We start from the raw sequence: 12,181 nt of genomic DNA on the forward strand, positions 1-12,181 counted from the left end.
TACAAGGCGTAGCACGGTGTGGAAGTAGTTGTTGCGATATCGGGTGTTAAAAAGTTTTTATTTTATTTGCTATCGCAAGAAATGTCACAAATAATTTTTTCAGAAAATGCAAACATGCAACATGTCAAATATGAAGGATGTCCTAATTTAAGAACAATTTCTTGTAAATCATTTGCCCTTAAATCTTTCATTTTTGAGATATAGGGTTTTCTAGAAAATTATATGTTCTGGACTAAATATTTTCTAAACAAATAAGGATGTTCAACAAATAAAGATGTTCCACGAAATTTTCAAAAGTTATGGCATGCTACTATACTTTTTCCACATTTTTGAAAAGCCAATTCTGTTTTGAATAAAAATTATTTATTGACTTGTTTGCATAACTTTTACTGTTTTAGTACAAATTAGCAATTTCACAAACATTTTTGACGCGTTGTAGTCTCACACCCTGTATATGGAATTTTAGTCGGGTTTCCCTTATTATCTTCTAAGACTGATAGATTTGAATTATAAATAACAAGAATTTCATTTCTGGAATAAATTAATGTTTCTCTATCGTACAAACTTTAAATTATACTTTTCTCTGTACTAATGTGACGACCTATGTGTATTTTTTATATAAATAAATAAAAAAAAGAAAAACTATTTAAGAAATGTCATAAATACATATTTTCAGGAAATGTAGGGTGTTAAGTTTTCAAAAATATATCTTTTGAACCAAACTTTTGATGTAAAACTGCTATAAGCCCTAACGATTAAGAATAAACCGAAACGTCGACACCTCAGCCTATAATGAACGAGCTTAATACATTTATTTCTCTTTCCAAGTCTAAGAGATTTGGCTGGCGTCTTCAGAATTTTAAACGAGAACAAATATATTACAACCAATTTAAATTTCCGCTGAATCATTTATTTCGCATGTCCGGAATGGGGAATAATGTGGAGATCCGGATGCATAAAACACACACAGAATCGGTTTCGATGCATTATAGACTCCATGAATTCTTGGGATCTCACACAACTAGCTCTTATTAAAATACCGGACAGGGCGATTTGTCACAATTTCGAAAGAGTATTGGTCACTTAATTTGGGATTAGGTATAATAAAAAAAGTATATCAGATACTTTAAAAATTATAATTAAAAAAAATCAATGGCTTCATGGATTCTTTTTTTTTATTGCGAGAATATATATCACCAAAGTTTTTTCGATAATCTGTAAATCACTGTATATGCACAACAAAATAAGTTATGTGACTTACAAACAAAAAGCTCATTTTTCGTTAGAATTTCAAAAAATACACATAAAAATATTGTTTTATTCCTAAACATATGTTAAAATAAAACAAAACTAGTTCTTGTACTTCTTTTTTCCGAACTTTGTTTTCAGTTACGACTACTAGATATACTATTAATATAGAGTAATATTAAGGAAAGAATCACAAATATACTACAGTGGGTGGAATTAAATGCTGGTCAGGGCATTAGTCCGCAGAGTAGTTTTTCCCCGCAATATTATAAGTAAAAAATAACGTCTTAAATGTAAATCATTTAAATTTTATTGGTTCACAGGGACCACCAGGAGAATCTATAAGGGGCCCCCCTGGACCTCCGGGCCCACCAGGACTTCCAGGTGCAGCTGCTCCAGAGGTAAGTAAAAAAAAATGTCGCTAATAATTTGATAATTTTAAATAGAAAGAAAACGTAGATATTTATATCTTAATTGTCCCAATCTTTTGCGCCCGAGCGGAGCGAGGGTTGGCAATAGAGTCCGAGACTGGTAAATTATACTTAACTGCTGCGTGGTGCATAACATTTTATCTGCTCCCACAGTTGTTTATGATTCATGAAATAAAGATTAGGTTTTATTTTTTGACATTTCTTAATCAATTCAGTTTGACATTATTCGAAATCTTGCAAAGTCGCCTTGGTTGTTTGGATTTTGTCGTTTCTAATTTAATAATTAACGCAAAAATGAGTAGGGCGTTTATTTGATCTTATTTTAGTCTTCCACACTGTTTTCCACAAGCTGGAACCGATTTATTTGTGCGTGGTTTCCGAGTATCCCACCTCATAAAAATGTTGCAGAATTAGATTTCCTCCTACAAACACGAAAGACATATAAATTATACAAATTCTTCATAAACCCTGATAATGCTCTTACGAGAGAATGAGACGAAACCTACATTGGTATTAGAGTCGGCAGTCGACGATTTTAAACGCGTGTATACCTATACAGTTCCAAAAAGGTCGTTATTTCCACTCATAGTCTAGCTTAGTCGCACAATGAAAACGTCTGGAAGTTTCTGCAATATTCAGATGTATGTAAAGATAATATTATCGCGTACCTCCGAAAGAGGAAGCTCGACAACTGGTACGCTCTGGGAACAAACTTTAGTTTGTTACACAATTTACGTTTCTGTGAGCTGTTTAGGGCAACAAATTTAATTCTTTAACGAATATAATCCGGATCATCTTTGTAGGGGATGTTTTACAATAAAAACGTGCGTCATTCGACTTAATGTAAGATACACCCACTGCAACTCCCAAAAATAACAAGATGCAGTTATTTCCAAAGCAATAATTGAGTATTGACATTTTAAATATGTTTCACGAGTCGCTCAGTCAGTTTGAACGGAACAGTTATTTATGATATAAGTGTGAAAAGTGACATTTTATTCCCACGAACAAAATAAAATCACTTTTATCCACAATCACCAGTGTAGTTCAATGCTGGTCGGGGCATTAGTCCGCAGAGTAGCTGTTCCCCACAATATCATTAATAACTTTACTGACGGAAAATTAATATTCTCGAGACAAACATTCTCATCCGACGCTGATATCGACATATTGACCTGTACAGACTACAGTGGGGCCTTTTGGGTCAAGGCTGCACTTCAGTCAATAACATTGTGTAGAGGATTAATGATCCACCGCGGCGTCCTATTCATATCGCAATAATAAAAAGGAGTTCGGTTCGGCGTTATTGAAATAACCAGTGGCATTCGCCATTGTCGAAATCCGGGTAGAAATAAAAACGGAGAACTACATAATATCGTACAAATACGGTTAAATAAACGTTGGGGGAATTCTACGTAGTCTAATAATGCTGTGCTTAGAAAAGCAATAAATAAGGTCGAAAAGTGACGTTGCTCCGATTATACGTAACTGCTATTGATGTTCTATGGTTCACTAATTCAGATATGTCGTTCGAAGGTAGTGGAGTGCATGGAACTCGGTGTCTGAAGTTCAAAACTTGAAATACAATGCACACCAGTACTTCAATCAACGTGTTTATGTTTATTTATCTAACTGTAAATATAAATATTTTATATTGCTTCAATCACCTGTCAAAGTAGACATCTAAATCTAATAGGGCAAATATATAACAAGTAGAAATTCAAGACAGACTTATGTACTTAGGTATAAGTTTTATACCAACACAGAGAAGAAATATAAAAAATTTGCACGCCATAACAACCAGAAAAACACCCATCTCTAAATCTTTAAACACAAAAGATTCTGAGGAAAAAGACCTAAGCTTCGTATATATATATATACTCCTAAAAAAATATCATTTATCGAATATACGGACGCCGTATTGTATATAGCTATGTAAATAATATAAAACACGGACAAGTTAGGTATATAAAAAATTTTTACGTCATAACAACCAGAAAAACCTCCATTTCTAAATCTTTAAACACTAAAGATTCTGAAGAAAAAGACCTAAGCTTCGTAGAGTAATATACTCCCAAAAAAATATCATTTATCGGATATACGGACGCCGTATTGTATATAACTATACTAAATAATATAAAACACACCATATGTTTCAGCAACAATATTCCATTTTACAGTAATAACTTTCCATTGCCAAATGTTCTATTTGGAACACAAGAAAGTGTATTTTTCATTAAAAAATATGTTTGGCAACAGATATATTGAGAAATTAACGTAGTCTTAAAAAACGCTAACAGAAAACTTTACCATTAATTCAATACAGAACTTTAACTTAATACGATACAAAATCAATTCTATTGCCAATAAAAAACAAATCGGATTCTAACTTTCTCCCATTTTTCTCCGGGGGGTATCCAAGTTTGCAGACAAAACGAATTCAAAGCAGTTTCGGTAAACTGATTTTTGATTAACCCTATCAGATATTCGGTATTGTTTTTTGTGTCTTGTTTACTGAACAGAAATGAGTCTTTCTTGAATATATTTCGATATTAAATGCCGAAGTAACATATTCATCCGCGCGAATTCAAAATGATATCAGTTATACATTCGTACGTACGTTTTAGGTATCGTGCATAATGTCAGCAGAACAACGGTTCTATATTATATTGCTAAGAACGGGGCAACTAATATATTCAACTGTATTCAAGGGTATAATTTCAATTTATATGTATTACATTCAGATAGCTGTATGTGTGTTATTATATGTCAGAAACGTTCACGTTTGCAATTGAACAAAATGACGAGGGTGCCGGTAAATTCTTACGGAAAACAATAGAACACATTTATCTTTTCACAGAAATACATATTTAATGAAACAGGTACATCAATAAAGTTGGTTCCTGTGTATGAAATATTTTCCTATACTATTTTTCACTCCACTGTTAAATTAAAATATAAAAATTCGAATTTTTAATACCTAGAAAGTATTTGTTACTATTTTTTATAAAATTCCACACAAAATAAATTGCCTCTACTTGTTTTCTTCTTATTTTCTTCATCAATCGAATCTATGCCTACATATCTTAGATTAATCCAAACCAACATAACACGACACAAAATTGAACCGCGATTGATACGCACAGATACGATGTTAATTCTGGTTATGTAGAAACCAGAATGGACGAATTCGTTCCCGTTTGATTTTATTCATCATTTAAAAAATAAATATTTTAATAGCAGTTGGAGTTGTGCTATTCCTGTTACATTAAATTAAATTACCCTCAGCAGTAATAAATAACTAGCTAGCATTATTACTTTAATCAAGGCTTATGACACTTTTTCAAGCCACTAATTTGTCGTACCTTACCCAACTTTTACATTTTGCTAAAGCTTAAGTTTTTTGTGGTACTGGTAGTTATATATTTCACGAACTTCTACATGTAAATTTTTTGCTGTGGAGCTGGGTAAAAACTTTTAATTAATTGTAGGAACTTTCCTCCATAGAAAATCTTTTCGGAGGTAAAATTCTATGAATTTGTAATTCTTTTTCCAATTATTAGGGCGATTGGGAACTTGATGAAATAGCTCGCTCCATTTTAGAAAAAATATATGAATATTTCATACACTAGAAAGCAATAGGCTCCTGTATTGTTTGAAGTTGATATTGCGCTGAAAGAAATACAACTTATTGTAAATATTAATGTAATTAGAAAATTCTTGTAATTATAGTAATTCTCTGTAATTATAGTAAATTTCATGTTGTAAGTTTTAAAATGCTAGTAAGTGTAAAATAATATACTTTACGTAGATGACTGTTCTTCAAATATGTACTTTTACTTAGGTACTCCTTTGGAAAATTTATTTTAAAGATCGACATAGTGATAGAAAATTTTAAAGGTTAGTAGAACAATACGCAAAATTCTATAAAGGAAATTTTCAAGTTAGGCACACGAGTCATTATTTCTTGTGTTACATGAATACTTGACTTTTTCCTTTGTTAAAAGTAAGAGCACTCTTCGAATGAAACTGTAGAGGCATGCTAGATAATAGCTAAAATTTACAAATACAGTGCACAAAATAACTAACCTAAGTAAAAGTATATAAAACAGTTCTATAAGTTTGTTTTTAGAAGCTAGTTCTATCTTTGATCTTGTTACAAAACAATTGTGACATACTTTTACCATTGCTTATTTAATTTGCAAAGCTTTTACCATTTATAAAAAAAATACAAAAATAAGTAGGTATTTAATAATTTCCTACATGTAACTTTTACTTCTTTCAAGTGAAATAGATAGGGAGCCCCCAAGTGAGTTTGTTTAGAATGCTATTTGAAAATTAGTTAAAGCAATATCTTCCGTCATTGTCGGAAATTTAAATAAAAGGAAATTTACATAATTAAACAGGACGATTTCAAACACAGTACATACCAGTCATCCAAGTAAATTACAACGTAAAAGTACTCGTACAATGGAACAATTATCTTTATCGATCGGCGGTTTTATTTGTGTATAAAGATTGTACATTTACTAAGAATTTTATGTGTTCAAAATGTAATTTAAATAATTTTTAATTAGATTAATTTTATTATATTTTTTAATAAAACGAGTTACGAATAAGTTCCTTTTGTTATACGTATCGTGATATACTTCAAAACGGTATTTCATCAAAACAATGCCGCTTTCCAAGTCCTAAAATGAGTATTGGGATCATTCAAATAACAGTTGTGAAAGAGAGACAAAATAATTTATATTATTCCCAGAGTTTCCCAGAGCTATTTTGTTACAAATGCTTGTAATACATGAAGCAATAATTTTATTAAGAGCCTTAAATGAAAGTAAAGATTAAGTAATGGATAAGATAAAAATAGGCATTTACATGTGTTTCACAGTAAATATAATCATATTATTTATAATGTTATTCCTATAGTTCCGAAGAGCTATTATGTTACAAATACTTTAATACATGAAGCAATAATTTTATTAAGAGCCTCATATGTCTTAAATTAAAGTAAAGATTAAGTAATGGATAAGATAAAAATAGGCATTTATATGTGTTTGACAGTAAATATAATCATATTATTTATAATGTTATTCCCATAGTACCGAAGAGCTATTCTGTTATAAATACTTGTAACAGTTGTAACACACTGAGCAACAAACAAATTCATACGCCTACCGCTACAATTTGATTCTATTCACACAGTTTTGAAAGTCTCATAAATATTAATTCCTAAAGTCCTGAAAAATGTATTTCTGAACTTACACATGTATCATTTTTCAATTTTCAAGCAAAATATTTATTTCTTTTGCCATATTTAACCTACCACAGTTTTTTTTAATATTAGCATATCCGTTTCCTGTTGAAAGGTTTCCAGACCTCTTTTGTTACAAATACTTGTAACACGAAGCAACAATTCTATTAAAAACCTTACGCGTCTTTACGCTATTAAAGGAAAAAAGGATTTTTTTTTAAATTTAAATAACACATAGTATGTAATCATCCCAATAAAACTGTTTTTTTATTTCCAGGCCGTATGCACTTGCAACCTTACCTCGATCTTAAGTTCCTTGGGAGCAAACAACAACTTCCCCTTTACGCCCGCCCATGGCGTTGAGGGTAAAACAGGACTTCCGGGAATACCCGGACAACCAGGCCCCTCGGGGGAGAGGGGGCCCATTGGGCCAAGAGGGGACAAGGGGGAGAGAGGGGAAAGGGGTCCCATGGGCCCTACTGGACTGCAGGGGCCTAGAGGGGAGCCGGGAAAGGACGGTCTACCGGGACAACCAGGACCTCCCGGCCCATCGGGACCCCCCGGGCCGGTAGAATTCGAAAACGTAGACGTAAGTAGGGACATATTCGTCTCCCTCCACAGGATGATTCACACAAATGGGTTCATTGAAAGGTTTGGAACCTGCAGTGGTGACATTTTTTGAAAATTTGTGAGACTGAGTACACTACACAACACTATTCGGCTGTTTTGAGTCTAATAGTATTTGCTAATCTATTTTTTCGTCCTGAATCCGAATCTTACCACGTCAGAACCTTCAGAAGCGCAAAAAAGGAATTTTTGCATACATGTGAGGTTGTCACTCATCTTATTAACACTCAATACTGTATACTTTGACTAAAGAGTTTCTCTTGCATTCTAATTTCCTTTTGGTTGAGTGAGTCCCCCACTCACGTTGATCAAACAATAAATCGTGAGAACTCACGTTAACCAAGCACTTTAAAGAGAACAGAATCCTGCTACGTGGATGTCGTTCTTTCCTGATTCTCGCTAAATGTAGGTTTCCAATACATGCATGTGAAAAGTGTTATCACTATACTCAATTTCTATATTACAGCTGAAAGTCCAACAATAAATTAAGGTCTTGTATTTTCTTTTTTGTCTTGTACCGGTAGCCAAGTCTTGTAGCGAGGAGAAATGGTGATCTGGATTTTAAACAATGCTCTGATAATTTCGTCGTTTAGTATACAGGGAATGTTATCAAAATGCTGCCATAGCGTCACGAGTGTACGTCGAGACGTTTCCTATGCGATTTGGATTGCACTGTTTGTATTTTTCTCACCCTTTTTAAGTTATTGGGGTTAATGGTTGATATTTTCGTTACCTCTAAAGTACTGGGTATCTTTTTGCGATACGTAATAATGCAAAGTAGAATTTAAAAAAAAAAAACTATGACTGCAGTTTTCAAACCTTGTTCAAAAGAAAAACATAACTAAACGTGGAAAATGTTCAAATTCTTTGGTCGAACACTGTGAGATATAATTAACATTTGTTTTAAGTCATGTAGCAATAGGGGGAATTAAATCTTTTTCATTTAATCGACTATATTAGTTCATCAAATTCCAGTAGGTATATTTTTAAATGATTTTCATAGTGTCCTTTTCTTTTTTGATATTTATACGATGAAAACGAAAACTGTTTTTCAGAGACTACAAGAAATGTGTTTTCCATTTAGAAAACTAAATCGGTGATACAGTACTGCTTTTTATTGTTAGGATACACTGTTTTACAAGTCCACACATCCCAATGCATTAGTTTATATAAAACACAGTATTCGACCATCGTTCTTTGTCATTTAAACTGAAGCATTAACGTAAAACGTACATTGATAAAAATCTGACTAGAATTTAATATTAATACTTTATGTTTAATGCTGCTGCTTTATAGCCTAGCTGGAAACCCAGAGGACAATTTAAGGTAATTAATTAAATGAACAATATTGCTTCACTCGCTGTACATGTTTGTGTTTAATTTTCAGAAAATATTTTATAAATTGAAAAAAATTAGTAGTAATACTACCGCTGTCATCTGAAGAAACTGTTAAGTTTGAGAGATACAAAACAATTAAGTTTGCGTCTGAGTAACTCCGCTCGCAAGTACGACCGGAAAGGCTCCAGTTAGTGTATTCGTATATCCGCTACCCCAAAAAAGGCTCACGTCTTATTCCTTCTAATCGAATGCGTTTTTTCTGCGTTTCTTCCCGTTTCAGTTGGTCTATGCGTTCTAAGCACTTAGCAATATATTTAAGTAAAAACTATAGAAAAAAGAAAAATATTTAAAAAATTTAAAAAGTTAATTTGTTATTTCAAGGTAAATATGTGCCAGATGTAACAAATTCTGCATTTTTGAGGGCCTTATTGTCTTTCTGTAGAAGATACACAGAGGTTAAAAAATGTACAGGGCGTTTTTCACATTTGGCCACCTTTTGTTTTACCCAACAACTTTTTATTTACGTTTTTTTTAAATTTACTTTCGAGTTATACCCAAACTTATGTCTTTTTTAAATGGAATGCCCTCAATATTAGTACATACAAAAAATATTGACGGCATAACTACAAAAATTATTTCTTTGTAATTGTTAGAAAAAAGTTATGCAACGTCATAAAAAAAAACAACCAAAAATAAAAAAGCCAATCAAGATATCGAGATGCGGTTTTCGCTTATCGATTTTTCTCGAAAATCGAACCCGAAACATCTCGACAACTCTTTCTCCTGTACACAAAATATAATAAATCCGCAGCAATTCTTTCACCGCTATAAATAATACCAAAGCGGTCGTCCAACACCCGCAAGCTATCCCTGGAGCGGCTGTGACGAAAATTTGCTGATACATTAGTACATAAATCACCAGATTGCGACTTAAAACAGAGTTTGTACTTTATATAGGCCGCGTCTTCTTTATTGCTATTAAAATTTATAGACCTATAAATATGCATGGAAGCGAATTTAAAGTTTTCCAACGTTTTGATAAAGGTGGCGTTCGGCAGACTCGCGGATATTGTCACAATGTTATACATTGTTGTTTAATGCACAAATACGTACGTCTAATCTGTGCATATTCTGTTTTATTTAAAGTGTTGAATTGTAAAACGTGCTACGTATCCATTTAGCTCTGAAGTATGTAACAATTTCTACAAATTATTCATTCGCTAATGAATTAGTAATTAAGAATGTATTTCGAATACGCAAATGAAATATATTTCCATAGCAATGTCGGAAAAATATTAAATATATATATTAAAGACTATCCATTGATTGATCGCTGAGGGTCGGGGACCCAAGCCCTTCATTATTTATCAAATTTTGCACACTTTGCACCTCAGGAATTAACGATACTTTGCAAGGTACGGACGGAGTCGAATTATGTAGGTATTCCAGTTACCATCAAAAGATCATATAGAAAGGTATTCCTTGTTTTATGACATATTTTTTACTAACCAACTACTAAATTTACTAAATTTAAAAGCACTGTTTTCTAGAAGCTTCATTTGTTTACGAAAAGATTAATATACATTAACTTGAGTGACTAAAACATAAAGAAGGCTTAATTCTTTTTAATGAAATCTGTTTATCTATATGCAGTTGACCTTTGTTAGAACTCTGAGTAATTAATTATAATAACATTAGATCTACTTTGTCCAAAAAATAAGGTGGATGTTGCAGAAGGCCTTTAATGACGAGGTTATGTCGCAAAAAAAATATTTACAAGCGGTGCAAAGACTTTAAAGAAGGCAGATAAAGCGTTAAGGACGAACAGGCATACCGGAAAAGGATTTTTCAGACTGTTTCGAGAGTTGGAAAAAACGTTTCATTGGATACTAGTAAGAAATATCAAGTCGTGCCAATGTTTTTTATTAAATTCCAGTAATTCTGACTCCACAAATATGATTGTGATGTGATTATGTATAAAATGCTACTAAAACACTTATACAATAAATAACTATTTATTTTTTAGACAAATTCACCTTATTTTTTGGACAACAGCATCTGTTTTTCAAATCAACTGCAAATAGACATCAAAATAAAACTGAGATTCTCAAAAGTTAAATATTGTTGATCGCTGCAATTTAATTTTGTATCATCATTTAATTTCTTTTGATAAATACCAGGTATAATTCATTTTTTGGTCCAAGTTTCCCGAGCAGTAATTATGTTTAAGATTACATTCCTTATTGACACTGTACGTATATTTTTAACGTTAATAAGACACGAAGCAGTTTTTTCATTAAACTGTCGGAGCTCGACCTACGTTTAGCATAACCTGAAGCTCTAACTTGATATTAAAGGACTATCTTATTTACATTCAAATAAAGCTCAAAGATAAATAGCTTCAAACATTCCTCTAGCTCCGGGTATATTTATAAACCTACACTTTTATAGCTCAGTAGCTTCCTACACGAAGGCAGATGGTAATAAATACAACAATTATGTCTCACGATCGATCCCGTCCATCAAATTTTCGTGGTTTTAATTATAGGCCTTGCAATTCTCTTTCATAGTCGTGGTATGAAAATACAGTACTATATTCAAATAGAAACGAAAAACTCCAACATTAGTTACTGTCTCTTTTTTCATATTTTGCAATGTGGAACTAAAATGAAATTTTATTAAGTCCGTACCACACTTCTAGCTGAATAGTCAAGAATTAATTTTAATTTCATTTAAATTTTGTTTCATCTCGCTTATTCAACATCTCTACAAACAAAATCCTTCTTTCTGCAAGGATGTTATGGTGGTAGGTCCCTGAAACGTCCTGGAAGTATTTCAAAAGCGTATTTTATAAAGAAAGGTCGTTTGATGTATCAGACCAAGTCGTCCAAGTTAATTAATGGATTGCCGGGAAATCTATTCGGGAAGATATCGGCTCAGGATAAAGCCTTTATTTGCTAATAAGCTTAATTGATTTGCTTTATGTCGTTAGCTTCCAATAAACGTCATTGTACGGATAGATTTCCCGGTGATCTGTTCAGTATGTTTTAGATACAAGAAATTAAATCAGTTCTTAAAAAATCCTGTTTAATGATTGAGCAATACATCAAAACTGTTACAATTATTACACACTTTCAGCTTATTCCCAGTTTTTCCTGGCGATATTGAGTGATTCGTTTGAAATATAGCCGCCTTTCTAAACATATGGAACTGTTTCAATAAAACAAATCGCGACGCCTTTTTCCGTAAGTGTGCCAATTTTTCTCATTGGACTGATAATGGG

At 32.4% G+C, this 12,181-nt stretch overlaps 1 protein-coding gene across 2 annotated transcripts in view; it reads left to right on the top strand.

Annotated features, from left to right (window-relative positions):
* The window catches only part of LOC108911727 (collagen alpha-1(XV) chain-like), a 233,900-nt gene that overhangs the window by 191,947 nt on the left and 29,772 nt on the right, over nt 1-12,181 (top strand). Inside the window, exons 8-10 of one of the 2 annotated variants that reach the window (XM_018716726.1) lie at nt 1,572-1,649; nt 7,211-7,522; nt 8,857-8,886. In XM_018716726.1, coding sequence (XP_018572242.1) covers nt 1,572-1,649; nt 7,211-7,522; nt 8,857-8,886 — 420 coding nt within the window. The remainder of the gene's footprint in view (nt 1-1,571; nt 1,650-7,210; nt 7,523-8,856; nt 8,887-12,181) is intronic. The other variant, XM_018716728.1, reaches the window with a different exon arrangement.

Source organism: Anoplophora glabripennis, unplaced genomic scaffold (genome assembly GCF_000390285.2).
Source record: "Anoplophora glabripennis isolate ALB-LARVAE unplaced genomic scaffold, Agla_2.0 scaffold149, whole genome shotgun sequence".
Taxonomy (NCBI): domain Eukaryota; kingdom Metazoa; phylum Arthropoda; class Insecta; order Coleoptera; family Cerambycidae; genus Anoplophora; species Anoplophora glabripennis.